Source organism: Xenopus laevis, chromosome 4L (genome assembly GCF_017654675.1).
Source record: "Xenopus laevis strain J_2021 chromosome 4L, Xenopus_laevis_v10.1, whole genome shotgun sequence".
Classification (NCBI taxonomy): Eukaryota; Metazoa; Chordata; class Amphibia; order Anura; family Pipidae; genus Xenopus; species Xenopus laevis.
The window spans coordinates 138,632,019-138,655,087 of record NC_054377.1 but is presented as its reverse complement, the minus strand read 5'-3'; the positions used below and the strand labels follow the sequence as shown (position 1 = coordinate 138,655,087).

The window sequence follows — 23,069 nt, the reverse complement described above, 5'->3', positions numbered from 1 at the left end:
GATCAGATTGTTGGCCCTGATCAGCCCAGTTTGGAATATAGGTAGGAAAAGTGGACAGAGATCCACTCGTTTGGCAACCTCGCTAAATGAGTGGATCTCAGTGTATATGGCTATGTTAAGTCCTTATATCAAACTTGCTGATGTTATAGCTCTGTTGCACACATAATCCCCTATATATTTAATAAAATATTACCAGATTCCTGTAACTTGTATCTGCATGTCATTGTCATGAACTCACACATTGCTACCTACGATGCATTGGATACTTACCTCTTGAATGGTAACTTGAATGTTGCAAATCACAGCATTTAGCTGGTCACTAAAACAAAGAAAAACGAATAAAAACACTGCAATATTTTTAGCAGAATGAAGTGCATTTCTTTTTATTAATTATCATATAATACTATAATACAGTGGCGTAACTAGAGTGTGCCAGGCCCCCCTGCAAAAAAAATCTTCAGAGGGACCCTGCACACTCCGATCCACTCCCTGCCTCCGCCCACTCCCTGCCCAGACCCCACCCAGACTCCACCCACTCTTTGCCCTGTACAAGACAATCTGCTTCCCTGCCGCAGGTAAGAGAGTGGCTGGGGAGGAGGGAGTTATTTATTAGCTATAGAGGAAAAAGACCTTCCTCTATAGTTACACCATTGACCATATAGATATACATATACAGACATTTATCTGTTTTCCATGCTCCAACATGACATTCTATATTCATTAGAAGATTGCAATGTTATTATCATAATTATATATTAAAATATATTTAAAGACTTAATAAATATACACAAAAGCTTTACACATTTTGCCCCCAAGGCAATTATATTGAAGGAAAAAGTAAGGAGAAAACTAAAAGAACCTTTAAGTAACATTACTTAAAACTTTCTGATTTTTGAGGCTCCAGGCTCACTCACAGTATCGGACTGGCCCACCGGGATACCAGGAAAACTCCCGGTGGGCCCAGGTGTCAATGGGCCCTCTTGCTTCTAACCATTTAGCATATTTCATGATCCTTACCTTTTACTTTATGGGGAAAAATGCTTAATAATGGAAAAATATAGTAAGTAGATTTAAAAGACTAGAAGAATAATGAGGTTGAGAGAGGAGAGGAGGAATAATAGTTTGGAAAGTGGGCCCACTGTCTAAGGTTTTCTGGTGGGCCCCTGGCATCCCAATCCGACACTGCTCACTCACTATAACAGGCATTTGTATAAAAAAAATGCATATCATTGAGATTTGTGAGTGAGTACCTTGTAATGAATTTCTGACTCCCTCCTCAAGCTGAAAGTCTGAGAAATAAGCCCCCATGTTATATTGGGAAGCTTACAGTTGTTCTGCCAGTACTGTGTGCATTAATAACCCTTTTGTCTACACAGGAAGTACCACTGACAACGGGTTTCATCATGTCAAGATATTGATTTGTTTCCCAATCACCTTGTTAATGTATTTTATTTTACTTTATCGTAATGGCAGTGGCAGGGGCGTTAATTCCAATTCATTATTGTAATTTGCTTTTGTAAAGCCTGGCCTTTTATCTGTCAGCGTTCTACAGAAACACTCCCTAATTGTTAAAAACTAGGAGCAAGAAAGGGTTGAATCAAAGAAATCAATCAAAATTAAGTCCTTTGTAATATCAAAGGGGCAATGTAAGAGCACACTAGTGTCCATTGTTAAATCTATTTAAATGACCCATTTACTCCCCTATGTATATTGTTCTTCCTTCAATATAGTTGCCACCTAGTGTAGCACCATAGCCCCTGAATTCATGCTCTGTCTGTTGACTTATATATCCATATCCAATACCCACCGCTACCACTATTGTCAAGCTAAACTGGGCCATTTCCCTTTAAAGGAATAGTTCAGTATAAAAATAAAAACTGGGTAAATAGATAGGCTGTGCAAAATAAAAAATGTTTCTAATATAGTTAGTTAGCCAAAAATGTAATGTATAAAGGCTGGAGTGACTGGATGTCTAACATAATAGCCAGAACTTTACTCCTGCTTTGCAGCTCTCTTGGTTTCCAGTGATTGGTACCAGGCAGTAACCAATCAGTGACTTGAGGGGGGGGGCACATGGGTCATATCAGTTGCTTTTGAATCTGAGCTGAATGCTGAGGATCAATTGCAAACTCACTGAACAGTTATGTCCCATGTGCCCCCCCCCATTCAAGTCACTGACTAACTCAGAGTTAGAGAGCTGAAATGCAGGAAGTAGTGTTCTGGCTATTATGTTACACATCCAGTCACTCCAGTTTTTATACATTACATTTTTGGCTAACTAACTATATTAGAAACATTTTTTATTTTGCACAGCCTGTCTATTTACCCATTATTTTTGCGCTGAATTGTTCCTTTAAATTTCTATTTCACCCTCATTCTTTTTCTTCCTATTCTGTCAACTTCCCTTCATGTTTCTTCCACACAATCTAATTTATTGTTATGATTTTCTTCTTGCCCCACTGAGCAATTTAAACCCGTGATACACTTCTTACCTTTTATATCCTGTGCTTACTCATTCTCATTTTTGAAGTCCCTTACTTTCCATGTGATCCCCCCACCCCTATTCTTTCTACTGGAGCAGAATAGACACACGTTTCCTGCATTCAAACAAACTCCTACCTTCTGGTTATTCGTGTCGACTGAATTTGAAGCTTTAAAAAAAATGTTTTTCTAAATTTTAAGATTCATGCCAAGTATGATTCATGCTGTATTCCAAAAAAGTATTTAAGTCATACACATGAAAGCTCTTTATGGCACATAATTGTGCAAGTAGACAGGTTTAACTTTGGATCCTCAAAGTGTTTCCAAGGTATAGATGCCTACCAGTACTATTATCTAACACAGACGCAGTGTTTTCCACCCAAAAAAGTGGTGAAAGGTGTCTGGGATAAAGAGCATTTTGATTGCAGTTTTACTGAAATCACCACAAGTGTTTATTTATAGCCACCCCTGATGTAAGAGCAGGATTGTTAAAGGCTGCAAAAGTGCCCCCTTTACTGTAGTAATTACAGGATCTGATTGCAGATTGCACTTAAGGTGGCCAAAGACGTAACAATTACGATCTTTCTTGGAAAAGAAAGAAAGATTGTTCGTTTCAATACACACGTGTAGAGCTGAATCATCAGATATACCGATAGAAATAATATAATTCTACATCTATCTGACGATTCAGCACTAACAATGGCCAATGTTTGGTTGCCTTCAAAGGCACCCGATCAAAATTTGGCGTCCAGCCCGATCGGCGAGCCGACCGATATCCAAGTCTTCTGCCAATATCGGTCGGCTCTTTTCCCCACCATACACGCACTGAATATCGTACCAAAATCCATTTTGTATGATATTATCTGTATGTTTATGGCCACCTTTACAGGTTATCCTAGACTTGAGCACCTATGATGTAAAAGTTAAGGGATGATTAGGGAGTGAGAGGGAACATATACTTGCTCCTTATAATTACAGCAATGCTGAATATTGATGAGCGAATTTATTTGCCAGCCATGGATTCACACATTTTTTCATTTGCAAATCTTTTTGCGAAACTGAAGAGAAAATTCGCAGAGAAAAAAAAACGCCCATTAACTTTAAAGGGGTGGTTCACCATCAAGTTAACTTTTAGTATACTATAGAATGGACAATTCTAAGCAACTTTTCAATTGGTCTTCATTATTTATTTTTTTATAGTTTTTTTTATTATTTGCCTTCTTCTTCAGATTCTTTCCAGATTTCAAATAGGGGTTAGTGACTCCATCTAAAACCAATGCTCATTTATTGTTATTGCTATTTTTATTATTCAAGTCAGGTTTTCTATTTGTGACTGTTTTTTTAATATTTAAGTGTAAACTTTCATTTTTCACCTTCTAAAGTAGCTCTAGGATGGGGGTCGCTGACTCTTTAACTGTTATAAATTGATACATTTAGTTGATACATTCCTGCAGCGGGTAAAAACTTGCGGTACCCTGCGGGTTGCAGGTAGAAGTTTCGGGAGCGGGTATAGACGCGGGTCGGTTGTTCTCTGCGGGTTTGCGTGTTGCGGGATGCGATAGCGAGTTTTACTCCTTTATTTTCTAATCACACCTACTTCTAATGATGTCACTTCCGGTTTACAATGACAGCACTTCCTGTTTACTCCTTTTGTCCCGATCACGCCTGCTTCTAATGATGTCACTTCCAGTTTACAATGACATAATTTCTTGTTTCTTGATGGTCAGCTGGTCGCGGATCAGGTTGTGGATAAGGTACGTGCGGGTCGGGTAGCGGGTCCAAGCGGGTAAGTATGTGGGTTGCGGGTCCGCATTGCGGGTCGCTGGTCGGGTTTGGGTTTAACAAAATGTTTCCACGCACAGGGGCGTTTCTGCCATGAGGCAAGGTGAGTACCTTGCCTCAAGCGGCATCTCCCCAGCAGTTACAAGGGGCGGCAAAAAGCCTCTCCTTGTAACTTTAAGATCCGAATTTCCGGTTTCTAAACCGGAAATTCGGCTTTTCTAGCGCAGAGAGCGCAATTTCGCTCTCTGCGCTGGCAATGCGGCCCCCCCTGGACCCTTGTTGGCGATTTTAAGGTAAGTACGACGGGAAGGGGGGGCGGCATTTTAAACGCTGCCTCAGGCGGCAAAACAACCTGGAGCGCGCCTGTCCACGCATTGCTATGTACTGTAGAATCTCTGGGTTTCATTAAAGGCAGTCCTTAGAATAGATACAATAGTTGCTAATACTGTTCAGATACGGAGAAATGTTTCAACTAAATGTATCAAATTGTAACAGTTCAGAATCTCCAACTGGATCCCTGAGCTGTCAGACTGATAAACCAGAGACAGGAACATTAAACTTCAATTTTGTGAGAACGATAAAAAATAAAAGATGGAAAGCAATTGAAAAAAGTCTTTGTTTATGGTGAACAATCTGAAAACAACTGGACTGGAAAAAGTGTTTGGAAGATGAACAGCCCCTTTACATGTGTTTTAGTTTTATAGAGAGGAAGTACTGGCTCCCCAGGCACATTATATGCAGGTAGAGTTGCCAGAGTAAAAATGATCTCTAATACCAATGTTATTAATAGGGGAAAAGGTTAAACATATAAGAAGGTCAGTATTTTTTTCCAGAAAAGGCGACAACCCTATATGCAGTGAGATGCAGTCTATATTTGCAAAAGGGTCGATTTATCAACAGTCAAATTTAAAATTCGAATTTTGAATTTTTGAGTTTCTTTATGGCCAAAACTCGACTAGGCAATTGTTAAAATTCAATTTGATTTTCGAGCTTTATCATACTCTGGTACTTTAAAAAATGACATCCTGGGAGTAAACATACAAGTAGCGGTGTATGCCTCTGTGCTTGAAAAAAGTTATAAATCAGGAGTAGAGGGGGAAAAGAGAAATCATAATAACTGGTTCCTCACCGGGACAGCCTCCAGTCCAAGGGTTGTCAAATAATTTTTCAGTCTGTAGAATTCAAGTTGGGGTGAGGTCCACTTGCTAGTAAATCAGTAGCTAATAAAAAGACTTTATTAGGACATACAAGAAGCCTAATGAGTTTCATGCCTAAATGGGCTGAGACATCCTGGGATAAATTTGGAATTGTTTGTAGCCTTCCTGACATTCAAGTTTTTTTCAGAGAAAAAAACATCGAATCGAGTTTTTAAAACTCGAATCGAATTCGATTTGAGTTTTCGGATCGATCATATTAACCTGATTTAGAAAATTTCATTATTTTAATAAATTTCAATTGGTCGAAATTCGAGTTCATGGGAGTTTATGGGAGTTTTCAAAAAACTCCCACGAATTCAAAATTCAACCCTTGATAAATCTGCCCCTATATGTAGTGTGATGCAGTGGGTATTGATGCCAGATATTCATTGTAACTAGGGATGCACCGAATCCACTATTTTGGATTCGGCCGAACCCACAAATCCTTTACGAAACATTCGGTCGAATACCAAATAGAATCCGAATCCTAATTTGCATATGCAAATCAGGGGTGGGAAGGGGAAAACATATTTACTTCCTTGATTTGTGACAAGTCAGGTGATTTCCCATCCTGCCCCTAATTTGCATATACAATTAGGATTCGGATTAAGTTCGGCCTGGCACAAGGATTCGCCCAAATCCGAATCCTGCTGAAAAAGCCTGAATCCTGGCCGAATCCCGAACCGAATCCTGGATTCAGTGCATCCCTAATTGTAACATTGCCGCTGAAACACAACATTAATTTGTTCCCCACCTTAACTAACTAAAAATGAACAAGTGAGCACATTACTTATTCTAAGGCTTATAATCGGCATACTTGTCATATTTTTCTTTTGCTTTTCTCTTGCTTTCTTCAAACTGATCCAGAATCCCTCTGGGTTTTCCAATGCCATACGTCTGAAATGAACTCCTGTCTTTGTAGTCGCTATTATATAAAGGAGGTTTACTTTGGTATTTTGCTGAAATGCTAGGGTCACTCTGGTTTTGGATTAAGAGAGAAAAAGAGAATGAAAAGCTTACAAAATCCATACCATTAAAAATGATGAGAAAAGGGGTGGTTTGCCTTGAAGTTAACTTTTAGTATGTTATAGAATGGCCCATTCTGAGAAACTTTTCATTTGGCCTTCATTATTTATCTTTTATAGTTTTTGAATTATTCTCTTTATTCTTCTGACTCTTTCCAGCTTTCAAATGGGGGTCACTGACCCCCCCATCTCAAAAAACAAATGCTCTGTAAGGCTACAAATGTATTGTTATTGCTACTTTTTATTATCATCTTTCTATTCAGGCCTCTCCTATTCATATTCCAGTCTCTTATTCAAATCAGTGCATGGTTGCTAGGGTAATTTGGATCTTAGCAACAGATTGCTTAAATAACAATCTGAAGAGCTGTTCCTAGAAGGCAAAATAACTCAAAAACCACAAATAATAATAAATGAAAACCTTTGTCTCAGAATATTACTCTCTACATCATACTTAAAGTTAACTCCAAGGTGAACAACCCCTTTAAGTACAGATTTACAATTAAATATACATTGGTGTATAGATACAGAATACCTGTGTGCCAGAGCAGGAGTGAAAATAACCGGAAGGACAAAGCAACAGCATTCTCAGGATTTGTACATAAAAAGACGTTTATGTGCATGATGTCCCTGGGGGGGGGGGTCTGAAGAGTCGATAAAGTGCTTTTTACTTTTTCATGTAAATCCTGAGAGTGCTCTTGCATCATCTTTGACTTGCGTATTTAGAAAATATAGATATAAATAAAATATCATTTTTTTCCAATACCAGTCAGTTCAGATTTACAAATCATTTTCTGCAGGACAGTGAATTCCTTGCACCACGGAAAATGATTTGTACCACTTAAATTGACTTGCAATGCATTCAAATTCATACAGAAATGTTCAACTTCTATGGGAATTAAGGGCATTTTTTTAACACTGGAGATAAACATCACCAGTTATATGGCTTAAAGCAACTAATTAGATCTTTGCATTTGCTTTTCCAACTTGTAGGCGACTGTTCAAATTTAATTGCTTATTGGTTACCATTGGCAACATCACTGGTGATGTTTGTCTCCAGTGTCAATAAATACACCCATTTACTTAACTCGAGTGAAGGAATAGAATAAAAAAAACTTTGAATTTCGAAAAATTTTTGGGCTATTTCGACCATCGAATTGACTACTTCGACCTTCGACTACGACTTTGAATCGAAGGTTTCGAACTAAAAATAGTTCGAATATTCGACCATTCGATAGTCGAAGTACTGTCTCTTTAAAAAAACTTCGACCCCCTACTTCGCCACCTAAAACCTACCGAGGTGCAATGTTAGCCTATGGGGAAGGTCCCCATAGGCTTTATAAATGTTTTTTTCGTCAAAGAAAAATCGTTCGATCGATGGATTAAAATCGAACTATCGAACTATTTGCGGTAAATCCTTCGACTTTGATATTCAAAGTCAAAGGATTTACATTCGGCAGTCGAATATCGAGGGTTAATTAACCCTCGATATTCGACCATATGTAAATCTGCCCCCTAGTATGATGTAGAGAGTGATGTTCTGAGACAATTTGCAAATGGTTTTCATTTTTTATTATTTGTGGTTTTTGATCTATTTAGCTTTTTATTCAGCAGCTCTCCAGTTTGCAATGTCAGAAATTTGGTTGCTAGGGCCCAAATTACCCTAGCAATAATGCATTGATTTGAACAAGAGACTCAATTATGAATAGGAGAGTCCCTGAATAGAAAGATGAGTAATAAAAAGTAGCAATAAACATACATTTGTATCCTTACAGAGCATTTGATTGTAGATGGGGTCAGTGACCCCCATTTAAAAGTTGGAAACGGTCAGAAGAAGAAGAAGGCAGATAATGTAAAAAAACTATAAAAAAAGAAATAATGAAGACCAATTGAAACGTTACTTAGAATTGGCCATTCTATAACATGCTAAAAGTTAATTTAAAGGTGAACCACCCTTTAATGTCTTTATTAGGTGTATTAGTTCCAAGAGAAAATAATACCTGTAGTCTAATACATTTTAACGAATTAGCACATTTGAAAAAAGGCCAGAGGCTTTAATACATTTGATAATTTGTTAAAACATTATCCAGTCAAAAAACTGTTAATAAATTAACATTAGAACTGCTGGGAATAAGTCAGAAACATATAATAAACAACAATAAACTGCAGATGGAGCTATAAAGCTACACACTGAGAAGCAGACGCTGCTCTCTGGTTATGAGTCTAATTACACAGACTGCTGAGGTGGTACATTCTATTTCTGAGGGACTTAATGTTTGGTTAGAGAATTGGTGAACTAAAGAAACACGAAAGTAAACTAAATTCATATTAGAATGAAGTTGAAGCAGACCTGAAAGTTTGCAATAAAAGCACAAACAACGTCTATCCATACACATACGTAAACAGACCATTAACTTATTTGAAAGCAAAACTCAGAAATTCAAATGGTAGAATCCTTATTTCCAATAATCTTTTATTTCAAGAAATCTTTCTAAGGGCAACTATACATTTTTCCTGTACAGTTGTGTTTACTATGAGGCCATACCTACTCTGGTATAATATTATATTGTGTGCATTTGGTTTCTTTGTTTATTAAAGGGATACTGTCATGGGAAAAAAAAACTTTTCAAAATGAAATAGTTAATAGTGCTGCTCCAGCAGAATTCTGCACTGAAATCCATTTCTCAAAACAGCAAACAGATTTTTTTATATTCAATTTTGAAATCTGACATGGCGCTAGACATATTGTCAATTTCCCAACTGCCCCAAGTCATGTGACTTGTGCTCTGATAAACTTCAATCACTCTTTACTGCTGTACTGCAAGTTGGAGTGATATCACCCCCCTCCCTTTTCCCACCCAGCAGCCAAACAAAAGAACAATGGGAAGGTAACCAGATAGCAGCTCCCTAACACAAGATAACAGCTGCCTGGTAGATCTAAGAACAACACTCAATAGTAAAAAACCCATGTCCCACTAAGACACATTCAGTTACATTGAGAAGGAAAAACAGCAGCCTGCCAGAAAACATTTCTCTCCTAAAGTGCAGGCACAAGTTACATGACTGGGGCAGCTGGGAAATTGACAATATGTCTAGCCCCATGTCAGATTTCAAAATTGAATATAAAACAATGTGTTTGCTCTTTTGAGAAATGGATTTCAGTGCAGAATTCTGCTGGAGTAGCACTTTTAACTGATGCGTTTTGAAAAAAAACATGTTTTCCGATGACAGGATCCCTTTAAGCCCCATCAGCTTTATCAGCAATTCAGTGATTATTCCAAGAATATCTACTGTAGTATAGCAAATACTGTAAGGGGCAGATTTATCAAGGGTCGAATTTCAAAGTGTAAAATACTTCGAAATTTGACCATCGAATTGAAATACTTCGACTTCGAATATCGAAGTATTTTTCATCGAATTTGGCCATCGAACGATCGAAGTAAAATAGTTCGATCGTACGATTAAATTGTTCGAATCGAATGATTTTAGTGTACGATCGAACAATTTTACTTCGATGTGTGAAGACTTAGAAAAATGGTCTAGAAGGTCCCCATAGGCTAACATAGCACTTCGGCAGGTTTAATTTGGCGAAGTATTGAAGTCGAAGTTTTTTTTAAAGAGACAGTACTTAGATTATCGAATGGTCAAATATTCAAACGATTTTTACTTCGAATTGAAGTCATAGTATCCTATTCGATGGTCGATTATCCAAAAAATTACTTCGAATTTTTTTACTTCGAAAATTCCCTCGAATTCACTTCAACCCTTGATAAATCTGCCCCTTAAGTGTAACTCAAATCTAATGTCTAATAACTTTCATGATGGGATTTTAGAAGTGTGTTGGATAGCAAATAAGAATTGTTGCCAGATTGGAGGGGGTGATATGATAACTATGTATAAATATATAAGGGGATCATATAAGTGATCCTTTGATCTACCTAGGCAGCTATATCCCTTTTCCTGGGTCCATATTATTTCAAGGTTTGCCCAGTAGATGGCAGCATTTAAAAGTATAAAGGGGTATAACCCCATGTGCTCAGGGTTTTTCCTGGAACCTCACCTCTCTGGGAAGTGTTAGTTTTGGTAAAAGTTAGATAGAGTTATCTAGTGCTAGTAAGTTTTGTCATAGTTGCTCTAGGAGCAAGAGGCAGGCTCAGGGAAGATGAGCAGCTTCTTTTCCAACGAGGAGGAATAGTGGGGTTAGACCCTGTGGTGTGTGAACCACTAGTGCAGGGATATCAGTGGGTGAGTTAAGGACCAGGTAGGGTGTCAAGATACCAGACCCAAGGCTGAGGATCCCTATGTTCTGCCCTCCAGGAGGAATTGCCTCAGGAGAGTAATTAATACCTATTGCTTCAGCTCTCGGAGAGATTTGTCAGTCTTTGTGCACGTTGCCTTGAAAGAGGGGCAGCTTTTTTCATTTATTGGACTGTTATACTGTTAATAAACAAGTTATTGCTGCATAGTCTGGATTCCATTTTGCCAAGAGGAGCATCCAAGGTACTGGGAATTACAGGGAACTGCTCAGTTACACTTGGATCAGTAGCACAATACAAGCAGACATAGTCCTGCTCATACACTATAATACACACAGCTAAAGTGCACTCAAGGGTGTGCTACATAAGTAAAGGAAATAAAACAGAATTATTAGATCATAGCCACACTTATTAGCCGTGCTACTCATAGAAGGTTGGAACGCAAGCTCCAACAGTATTTAAAGGACAAGGAAAGTCTAAAATAGAATAAGGCTAGAAATGCTGTATTTTGTAAACTAAATATAAACATGAATTTACTGCACCACAAGCCTAATCAAACAAATAATTTATGCTTTCAAAGTTCGCCACCGGGGGCTGTCATCTTGTAACTTTGTTAAACATCTTGGCCTGACCCTGACCCTGCACATGCTCAGTGTGGTCTGGGCTGCTTAGGGATCGTCATAGACAAAGCTGCTTGAGTTCTGCATGGCTGGTAAGTAAGGCGGGGGCTCACCCTGCTGTTCATAAGTATGATTGTTTCCCTGCTCAGCAGTTAGGGACCATCTGACAATTCCTATCCACAGCAGTAAATGAAGGGAGAATTTCACTGCATACAGTCAGGTTTCTTATAAAAACTATACACATTTTTTAATTAAAGTATATTGGAGAAAGGTTTATTTTTCATTAAAGAATGTAAAAATGGGATTTTACTGTTTTGCCTTTCCTTGTCCTTTAAGCTCATCATGGTTCCAATCTTCTATGAGTAGCGTGGTTAATAAGAGTGGATAGGATCTAAGAATTTGAGTGCTGTTTTCCTTTACTTATATTTATGTTTAACACTTTCATTTTTTACCCAAAGTTTGTTTAGGGTTTCTAGCAGCTCTGTAAGTTCTTTATTGTTGTGCACACATATATTTATTATCCACAAGCACAAATTAGCGTTGTTGACTGTCCCACTACTACAGGCATCCCATAAGGGGGGCAAGCACCAGAGTCTGGGAAGCACCTAGCTAGAGGGAAAAAGCGCCAGGTAGATAATCATACATTCAACTCTTATACCTGTAATACCATTAGTCAAAACAAAGGGAAATAAATAAAGTGTACCCTCAAGATCTTTTTTATTTGCATTTTTTTCATAGGTGCCCCATATTAAAGGAGTTGTATGACCACTATATCTGAGGGTCTACAGAATGGTTAGGGAGTTTGGGACCCTAATATTAGGGTAATGATTATTAATGTTGAGAATTATATTTCATATGCTAAAGTATATCAGTGACTAAATGGGTGAACAAGTTTCCTTCCATCCAAAGTGCCCATCACCTGAGCTTAGAGCTAAAATATTGAGCTGGCTAGAAAGTGTAGGGTTATGCTGGGCAGACCATCAACCCAAATGATCCTAGCATAGCAATGGCAGAAAGATAGGGACGTGTTGTAATATAGTGAATAATCTTGTAAAACATAAGGATATAAGTTACCAAGATGTTCTGGGTCCATATAAAACATTTGTACAGGTCATGGAACTCTGAGGTGACTTCTAATATCCTCAAATTTTGCAACAGGGGGTACTTTATTTATTTATTAATAGTTTCAGTGAGTCATGTGACAGAAATTACATCACTAAGCACCGTTTATAAGGATATAAATTGCAGGATATTCATGGCTCTTGTATATTATATAGTGATTAAGTACCCCCTCTTGTAAATTATAAGGATATTATAAGTTACAGAGGAGTTTCATGACCATATAAAAACACGAGGCCGAAGGCCGAGTGTTTTTATACAGGTCATGGAACTCCTCGGTAACTTATAATATCCTTATAATTTACAAGAGGGGGTACTTTTTTATTATACTACACATGTTTCAGTGAGTCATGTGACAGAAATGACATCATTAATTACCGTTTATAACTGATGACATCAATACTCGGCGTTTATAAGGATAATTTACAAGATATTCATGGCTTTTGTGTATTATAAAGTGATATTCCTAGCTATCTTAAAAGACAATGGAAGGCATTCTGAGCAATAAGACAGAGATAGAAGTTTACTAAAGTGATGTTCTTATATTTCTATTTTTCCTCTATCCTTTTCCCATCTCATGGGATGCTCACATTATTTGTGTTAAATTGTGCTTATATTTATTGTATCATATGTACTGATCTCTAATGTACATATGCCTACAAAATAATACCTGAGTGCACAATTATACACAGGTATGGGACCTGTTATCCAGAATACTGGGGACTTTGCGTAATTTGGATCTTCATACTAAGTCTACTTAAAATTAAATTAAACATTGAATAAACCCAATAGGATTGTTTTGCTTCCAATAAGGATTAATTATAGTTTGGATCAAGTAGACAGACAGCCTTTCTGTAATTTGGAGCTTTCTGAACAATGGTTTTCTGGATAACGGATCCCATACCTGTAACACATTCTGTGGCTTTTAGAAATATATAAGAAGTTATAATTACATATCCACCATAGACACAGATAAAAAAAACCACTTACATCCTGGGAGTTACATTGTGAATTCCTTTGCTGTTTGGATGGTATGGTGTATTCCTGGGATGCTCTCTGTGATGGTTCCAGGCCAAACTGTGAACTGAACAAAAACTGTGAGTCTGTCTGACTCGAGTGGTCACTGGATTGGGTACTTTTGGTAGAAGCCCTGTTTGCTCTGCAAAAGAGACATATAAAAATACTAAAAGCAAATCTTAAGAGTTATAAAGGTTTAACAATTCTTTTCTGCCAATTACTTTACATTCTCAAAATTATTTAGCTTCTGTGTTTCCTTTGTTTAATTTTTCTTCATTCCATCTTTACTCAATTGTGTCTTTTTGTCAGAAAATGACTTTGAGATTTCTCCATGCTACCCTTTTTCTCTTCCTTCTTTCTTTCCATGTTCCAACTTTTCTCATTCCCTCCGCCTCATTTTGGCCCCCATTTCACTGAGGAGAGTTTCTAAGGGGCTGATTCACTAAGGGTCGAATATCGAGGGTTAATTAACCCTCGATATTTGACTAGGAATTAAAATCCTTTGACTTCGAATATCGAAGTCGAAGGATTTAGCGCAAATACTGCGATTGTACGATCAAAGGATTTTAATCCAACGATCGAAGGAATATCCTTCGATCAAAAAAACTTAGGAAAGCCTATGGGGACCTTCCCCATAGGCTAACATTGACTTCGGTAGGTTTTAGCTGCCGAACTAGGGGGTCGAAGTTTTTTTGAAAGAGACAGTACTTCGACTATCGAATGGTCGAATAGTCAAACGATTTTTACTTCGAATCCTTCGATTCGAAGTCGTAGTCGTAGTCGAAGGTCGAAATAGCCCATTCGATGGTCGAAGTAGCCCAAAAAAAACTTTGAAATTCTAAGTTTTTTACCTTCGAATCCTTCGCTCGAAGTTAGTGAATCGGCCCCTAAGTGTTTGTTTGATTCACACTTATGTCTGAGGAAGATCACAGTTTGTGATTGAAACGTTGGACATTTTTCTTTGCAGTGAATCACCCTGGACAGTTCCTGTTGAGTGTGGTGCTGTGTTCTGGTGTACTAATAATTCTAATAATTCCTCCTCTCAATGTGCCATACCCTCTGAAATCGCTACAGTTTGTGCCATATCTATTTGTCAGTAATAGATAACCTATTATCAGTAATAGGGGTACACAATAGAAAGGTTAAAACAAAAGGTAAATAGTAAAGGGCCTGAAGAGAATGATAAGGGATACAACAAATAATAACAATAAAAAAGTGAATCCTTACAAGCAGTCTATTTCTGGTTGCTAGGGTCAGTGACCCTGACAAACATATATTCGGCTACAGGCTGAAAAGGGGCAGAATAGAAAAGCAAAAAAGTCAAAACACATAAAAATAATGAGAATTTGAAAAACATACCCTGGAGGAACACTGAACATATCCTTGAGGTTCCAAACATTGAGGTTCATCTTTAGGCTAAGGGAAAAACAATATATATATATATATATATATATATATATATATATATATATATATATATATATATATATATATATATATTGAGGCACAGCAGCTGGCGGGAAGCTGGAAAGAGAAAATGGAAAAAACGACAAATTTATCTTTCTGAAAATGCTCTATGAGATAATAACAGGGAATGTCTTCACCAAGGTTGGAAAAGCCAGTGCAGGTGCTGAGTAGGGTTGCCACCTAGCCGGTATTTTACGATTAATGTTATTAATAGGAAAAAACTGCAAGGATATAGGAAGGCCGGTATTTTTTTTCCAGAAAAGGTGGCAATCCTAGTGCTCAGTCACTACTTGTGGAAAAGGGTAGGGCTTGTAAGTGAGGTCTCTGGCCATAATGTGGGAACCAGTAATTGAGGACTTGCAGAGAGTTGAGAAAAAAAAAATTATTTGTAATTTTCCTGAATTAATTTGCCCTAATAGTGGTTATATCCAAAAGCAAGTTACCTAGTGCAACAGTCTGTTCTGGTTTCAGAAGAACAACCCTGAATTTTATTTAATTCACATATGCTGTGCAAAACTAAATTTCTTTTGTAAAAAGGAAAACCCTGCTGTAACTGAAACACAGGAGAATACCTGCAGGTGGTTACTCTGTTCTATCCAGAATGCTTGGGACCTGGGGCTTTATGGATAAGGGGATCTTTCTGTAATTTGGATCTTCATACCTTAAGTCTACTTGAAAATAATTTACATATTAAATAAACCCAACAAGCTGGTTTTGCTTCCAATAAGGATTAATTGTATCTTAGTTGGAATCAAGAACAAGCTACTGTTTTATTATTACAGAGAAAAAGGAAATAATTTTAAAAAAAATTTGAATATTTGGAAAAAATTGAGTCTATGAGAGATGGCCTTTCCTCAATTCGGAAACTTTTTGGATAACGGGTTTCTGGATAATAGATCCCATCCCTGTATTTACAACCCCAAAATTATTTACGGCTGTTTTTTTCATGCTCATTTTTATTATTTGCAGTTAACCCCTGAATAATTAAGGTCTCATCCGGAGCACAGTATTGGGGTGAAGCTTATAGTAGAGAATGGTGCACTCAATTTACTATAGTGATACACCTCCAATAAGGATTAATTATATCTTAGTTGGGATCAAGTACAAGCTACTGTTTTATTATCACAGAGAAAAAGGAAATCATTTTTAAAAATGTGGATTATTTGGATAAAATAGAGTCTATGGGAGACAGCCTTTCCGTAATTTTAACTTTCTGGATAACAGGGTTTCCGGATAATGGATCCCATACCTGTATTTACAACCCCTACATGATTTTTATTATTTGCAGCTAGTCAACTACTGTTTAGTCTCTGGCTTCTGATGTGAGACTAGAAACATTATTCCATTGTGGGTCTGGGAGTAAAAATGTCCACCAAATCCCTCTATATTTCTTCCTCCTAACAGTAAATATATAGTCACAGCATATCTAATAAATTGCACAAGTATTAAAAATGAGAAAAGAGAAGCCAACGCCCCAAAGCAACAGCTGCTTTAGTTTTCTCCTAATTTCACTCTATAAAATCTTATTTTCACTTCCATCTTTTAAATAATGAATTATTCCAAGCAGTATGTTGCTTGCATCTGGAGTGTTACACAAATCCTACCCTGCTATGTTTAGTTATTATACATCAAGATGTGACAGGCAATATATCATTCTGCTCATGTGGAGCGACATATTGGAGTGGGAAACAGTGTCAATCAAATATGCCACTGTATGATGAACAGTAAAGAGTAGTTCACTGTCAGGAGACTTATGGTTCACCATAAATAATGACTTTTTCAATTACACTTTTTATTTTTTACAGTTCAATCTTAAAGTTACATTTTAAAACAAATGTTGGAGTTTCCCATCAGCTCAAATCACTTTTAATTCAATACATTTAGCGGGAGGTATTTACTAAAACTCAAATTAATCTTTTTTTTTTATTAAAACAAGGCCGACCTAACTCCCATCCTCAAATGTAACTAAATTATCAAGAAATCAATTACAAAAAGTGGTGTGGGAAAAAGTTGCGATAAAATCAAGTGACAATTCGAATCCTACGTATTGTCGCCGGAAATTAATGATCTTTTCGAGTTGTCTCCCGGAAACCCAGACTTTATCGGATTATCCAGTGCAGATCACGGTGTCAAGAAACAACTTCAGGGACATCTGCCATTGACTTCTATATGACCTCGAAAGACTTAAAATGAAATATTTTTGGATTCGGATTTTTAGCAGCTTTGGGGTATAAAAAAATCTCTATAAATTCATGTATTGTTTCCTTTGAAAAATTTGAGTTATTGAGGCTTCATAAATATGACGCATATAGTTGCGGCATTTCCAGGGTTGGATTGGGCCAGGAAGAAAACGTTGGGCCCTGCTGACCCAGAACCTGCTCCATACCTCCCAACATTTTGGAAATAAAAAGAGGGACAAAAAAGTTGGCGTGCATAACGGGGCAACATTTTTTGACCACACCCATTTTTGTGGCTACACTCCCTAATTACCTTGTATGAAAGTTTGAACATATTTCTTATTTTTTCATTCATTTATTACAGTTTTGCTAATGAAGGTGAATTGCTCTTCAAACTGTGAGTCTAACTTTTCCCAAGGCACATGTTATCTTATTTTAGTTACAATTACTTATTTCCTTATTTCGAAATTGTTGCAAAAGTATCTTATCTGCTCCTGTGGCTGTTCTGGGCTCTCTGCCAAAAGCCAATTAAGTTAGAAACTTGTTTCTTTTTCTGGATGTTCAGGGCAGAGTACAAAACGGGACTTTCCAGTACAAACGAGGGACTGCGGGTTGAGCTGTCAAAAGAGGGACTTCCATGAGTTCCATAAGACAGCTGCATGTAAAAGGAACACTACACAGTTGACACAGCATACATGCTATTGGGGTGGTGGAGGAGGCACACCAACAGATGGAGAAGTTTATATCTGGGGTGGGGGACCCTGTCCCTGAGGTTGCAGCCCTGGTGGGCCCCCACCACCCCAGGCTGATACTGGCCATTTCTCAGCAACATCTTAAACTTCCATCTTTTACAGAGCAAATGTTACAATTTGATATTTTAGTTGCTTGCATTTCTCTGCAGCTTCCAATACATACACTACTAAGAATGCTCCCTAACTTGAAGCTTTAAATGGTTTGTTTACATTTAAAGGGCATGTAAAGGCAAAAAAATAAAATCCCATTTTTACTTTCTTTAATGAAAAACAAACCAAATAATGAGTTGTGTGGTGCTTTAATAACCAAATGTCCTGTCCAGAGATGCACCCAGATGGGGTGTAACCCACTGACTGATTCATATATATTAGTATATGTGTCTTTAGTTGTCTGTGGCTGGCAAGGGTTTTTACACAAAGGGTTGGGTTTTTTGGTCCGGTCGGGCTTTTTGGTGCAAAACTCAATTTTCTTTTTAAATCTAAAATTTTTCAGCATTTATTAAAGGGCGTGTAAAGGCAAAAAAATAAAATCCCATTTTTACTAAAGAAACCTATCTCCAATATACTTTTAATTAAAAATTGTGTACCGTATTTATAAGAAACCTGACTGTATGCAGTGAAATTCTACCTTCATTTACTGCTGTGGATAGGAATTGTCAGACGGTCCCTAACTGCTGAGCAGGGAAACAATCATACTTATGAACAGCAGGGGGAGCCCCTGTCTTACTTCCCAGCCATGCAGAACTCAAGCAGCTTTGTTTGTTTCCCTGTAGAGCATGTGGCCAACTTTGAAAGAATAAATCATTTATTTGATTAGGCTTGTGGTGCAGTAAGTTTTATGTTTAGTATACAAAATATAGCATTTCTAGCCTTATTCTATTTTAGACTTTACGTCCCCTTTAAATTAACTTTTTGTATGGTGTAGAGAGTGCTATTCTGAGACAATTTGCAATTGCTTTTAATTTTTTATTATTTGTTATTAGTTTTTGCATTATTTAGCTTTTTATTCAGCAGCTCACCAGTTAGCAATTTCAGCAATCTGGTTGCTAGGGTCCAAATTGCCCTAGTAACCATGCTAGAGTCCTGCAGCTGGTCGGGTACCCGCAAAAACATGCGGTACCCTGCAGGTTGGGGGTAGAAGTTCAGGGTGCGGGTATAGACGCTGGTCGGCGGTTCTGCGAGTTTGTGGTTGCAGGTCTTCTCAATAGCGATTTTTACTCTTTTTTTTTTATCACATCTACTTCTGATGAAGTCACTTCCGGTTTACAATGACAGCACTTCCTGTTTTACTCCTTTTTTTCTGATCATGCCTACTTCTGATGATGTCACTTCTGGTTTAGAATGACAGCACTTCTTGATACTTGATAGTCAGCAGGTCGCGGGTCCGGGTTGCGGATAAGGTACTTGCGGGGCGGGTAGCGGGTAAGAATTCGGGTTGTGGGTCCAGGTTGTGGATTACAGGTTGCGGGTATGAGTCGGGTACAGGTTCCAAAAAATGGACCCGCACAGGACTCTAAACCATGCATTGATCTGAATAAGATACTGGAATATTAATAGGAGAGGCCTGAATAAAAAGAGAAGAAGCCTTACAGTGTAGCCTTACAGAGCATTTGTTTTAGATAGGGTCAGTGACCACCATTTGAAAGCTGGAAAGAACAAGGAAAATAATTAAAAAAATTATTAAAATAAATAAATAATGAAAACCTATTGAAAAGTCAGGGTCGGACTGGCCTGGCGGGATACCTGGAAAAAACCTGGTGGGCCCCGACCCTCAAGGGGCCCCACCGGGCCAGACCCCCAATTGTGATATTTTTTAAATAAAACGTAGCCGGTGAGCTGCGCTGTCTGCGCATATGCGTCGGCATAGGCGCCATCTGTGCATGCGCGGCAGCGTGGGGGAACCAACAAGGGAGCGTGCGGCGCGGGAGTCGCAGCAAGGTGAGGCGGGGGGGCCGAGGAGGGCCTGGAAAGCAGTCCCAGTGGGACCCAGGCCCCCCAGTCCGACCCTGCTAAAAGTTATCTTAAAGAGGAACCATCCCTTTAAAGGGGGTGGTTCACCTTTACGTTAACGTTTAGTGGGTTATAGAATGGCCAGTTCTAAGCAACTTTTCAATTGCTCTTCATTATTTATTTTTTATAGTTGAATAATTTGCGTTATTCTTCTGACTCTTTACAGCTTCTAAACGGGGGTCACTGACCCCATCTAAAAAACAAATACTCTGTAAGGCTACAAATGCATTGCCATTGCTACTTTTTATTACGCCTCTTTCAAAAAACCAAAACCACAAATAATGAAAAATGATAACCAATTGAAAATTGTCTCAAAATATCACTCTCTACTCTTCTCTTCACTTCTCATACTAAAAGTTAATTTAAAGGTGAACAACCCCTTTAACTTGTCTGTTAGAAAGCAATTGTTACAATTTGATATATTATTTGCTGGAATTTCGTAGTTGGGTAATTCCTCACAGAGTGTTCCGTTCGATTTCCGTTTCCATTTCAATTGTTATTTTTTTGGTTTAATTCTTAAATGTACTTGTACGTTCATTTGTCACCCAAACCATTTATTAGGGAAACAGGGTACAATCTATAGTGTTTCAAATGACCATAATCAGTCAGAATATACAATGTCATTTTATATAAACAAAGGCTTAATAAACTGATATAAAAAAAAATAAAACAAAGGAGCTAGGCCAGCATTTCTGCACAACCGTTCTGAAAATCAACTTTGATTAAAATGAATGCTTTGGATTTCTGGAGACATATTGCAATATCTAGAGGCCTCGTTAGAAAACTGAACAGAAAATGTATCTTTAAAATTAAACCATTAATCTGTATTTCAGCTCTGAGAATGCTGACAATCCTTATGTTGCCTACTCCATATATTTGTTGCTGAACACTGGCAATTATTCATGTTGCACCAAGACAAAATGCATATACAAACACATAAGCAATGGATGTGTGAATTATTGTAATAATATGATAAGAAATAGCTAGCATCCCTGATTGCCCTCCAGTGTAACTTTCTGTTAGTGTTATAGGAGAAGGAAAGGCTAAAATTAAGTAATCTTTATCAGAAAGGTCTATATAAATACATCAGTAAGGTTCTTAATGGGGTCACTCAGGGCTTAGTATTGGGTCCACTTTTATTAAACTTGTTTATTAATGACTTAGGGAGGGTATTGTAAATAATTTAACAGTGTTGCCCAATTAATTCCATCCAGGATGTGGCATCCTTGTAGCAGGAACTTGACAAACTGGCAATCTGGGCAGCTAAGTGGCAAATGAGATTCAATGTTGATAAATGTAAAGTCATGCACCTGGGATGTAACTTTATCCACTTAAATCCTTAATGGGACTGCACTAGGCAAATCCATAATGGAAAAGGACCTTGGAGTCCTTGTAGATAATAAACTTGGCTGTAGCAAGCAATGCCAGTCAGCAGCATCAAGGGCAAATAAGGTCTTGAGCTGTATTAAAAGGGGCATAGAGTCACGGGAGGAGGGGGGTCATTCTTCCACTGTATAGAGTACTGATAAGGCCCCATCTAGAATATGCCATACAGTTTTGGTCTCCATCACCCAAACAGGACATTATTGTATTAGAGGGTACAGAGAAGGGCAACTAAGCTGGTAAAATGTATGGAAAATATTAGCTATGAGGAAAGACTGGCCAAATTGGGGATGTTCACGCTAGAGATTGCCGATTGCCATTTTGGTGTCAGGAAGGAATTTCTTTCCCCCTCTGAGGCAAATTGGAGAGGCTTCAGATGGGGTCTTTTGCCTTCCTCTGGATGAACTGGCAGTTAGGCAGGTTAAAAAAAGTTAAAAGATTGAACTTGATGGACGTGTGTGTTTCTTCAACCTTACTTACTATTTATGATACTATGTATGTTACCAGTAAACCCTCAGAGTAATGCTGCTTGTCAAAAAGAAACATCAAATTTCTTTCCTTCTATTGTGTACTCATGGGCTTCTGTATCAGACTTCCTGTTTTCAGCTTAAACCTCCAGGGCTAGGGCTTGAGCATGCTCAGTTTGCTCCTCCCACTCTCCCTAACCTCTCCCTTACCCCTCCCTTCACCCCTCCCTGCTGTAATCTGAGCCCAGAGCTATAAGTGAGCAGGGAAAGACTCAGGCAGGAAGTGATGTCACACCAAGCTAATTTGGCAGCTGCTATCCTAAACAAACAGAGAGCACTTCTAGAGCTGTTTACTCAGGTATGGTAAAGCATTCTGCAGAATAAATATAGCTTGCACTATTGTGGCTAATCTATTGGCAAAAAACTGCTTCGGTAGCCAGCATTCTCCTTTATGCTGGCTTAACACAGGCACATATATGTCTGTATATTAATGCAATTAGGGCACGCAAGTATATAGTCCAATTGCACTGATCCAAGAGGTCAGTTGGATCATTAGGAGGAAGTACAAGCCCCTACATTTATACACTGAGTTACCTTACCTTAGCAGCCAGGCAGCTGTTTGGAAGTCAGGATTGAAAATGAAATAGTAGAAGGCCTGAAAAGAAAAAGAAGCAACTAAAAATAAAAATGATAATACAATTGAAGCCTCATGGTATTTCTGATTTTGGTTGCTTAGTTACCTCGACAACCCATAGTATTTTCAGTTGCAGGCAGGAAATAGTAACACTTAAAACATAAAAATACAGTAGGGATCATTTATCAACACTGGGCAAATTTGCCCATGGGCAGTAACCCATGGCAACCAATGAAATTGCTGCGTTCATTCTTCTACTTGCAGCTGGCTTTAAAAAGTTAATAACCGATTGGTTGCTATGGGTTACTGCCCAGGACAAATTTGCTTAGTGTTGATAAATGACCCCCACAGTATTTTTTAATGAAAACCAAGTGAAAAGTTGCTTGAAATAGATCTATCTCTAACTTGTTGAAAGCTCATTTAAAGATGAACTTCCCCTTAAAGAGTTTAGATGCGAGGGGGTAATAATTTTAATTTCATATAGATTGAGGGCAATACAGTTGCTCTGATTTTACATAATTTTTTGTGGTCCCAAAATGCTTAGTGCATTTCCCTGATTTTACTTTTCCCCTGGCTTTTAGACTATTTTTTTTCTGGTCTCCTGAAAAATGTAAAATGAGGATTCTAATGTATACCGGCATTAACTGGTATTTTTTTTTTTGAATGGAAAATGAAAGTAATTGCCT

The 23,069-nt window shown here is 37.9% G+C and overlaps 1 protein-coding gene across 1 annotated transcript in view; it reads right to left on the bottom strand.

Annotated features, from left to right (window-relative positions):
• LOC108714688 overlaps positions 1-23,069 on the bottom strand; it is a 45,744-nt gene that overhangs the window by 6,569 nt on the left and 16,106 nt on the right. Inside the window, exons 5-9 of the mRNA XM_018259119.2 lie at positions 22,349-22,404; positions 14,853-14,909; positions 13,467-13,635; positions 6,277-6,437; positions 271-319 (exon numbers count right to left, since the gene is read on the bottom strand). Coding sequence (XP_018114608.1) covers positions 271-319; positions 6,277-6,437; positions 13,467-13,635; positions 14,853-14,902 — 429 coding nt within the window. The 5' untranslated portion in view covers positions 14,903-14,909; positions 22,349-22,404. The remainder of the gene's footprint in view (positions 1-270; positions 320-6,276; positions 6,438-13,466; positions 13,636-14,852; positions 14,910-22,348; positions 22,405-23,069) is intronic.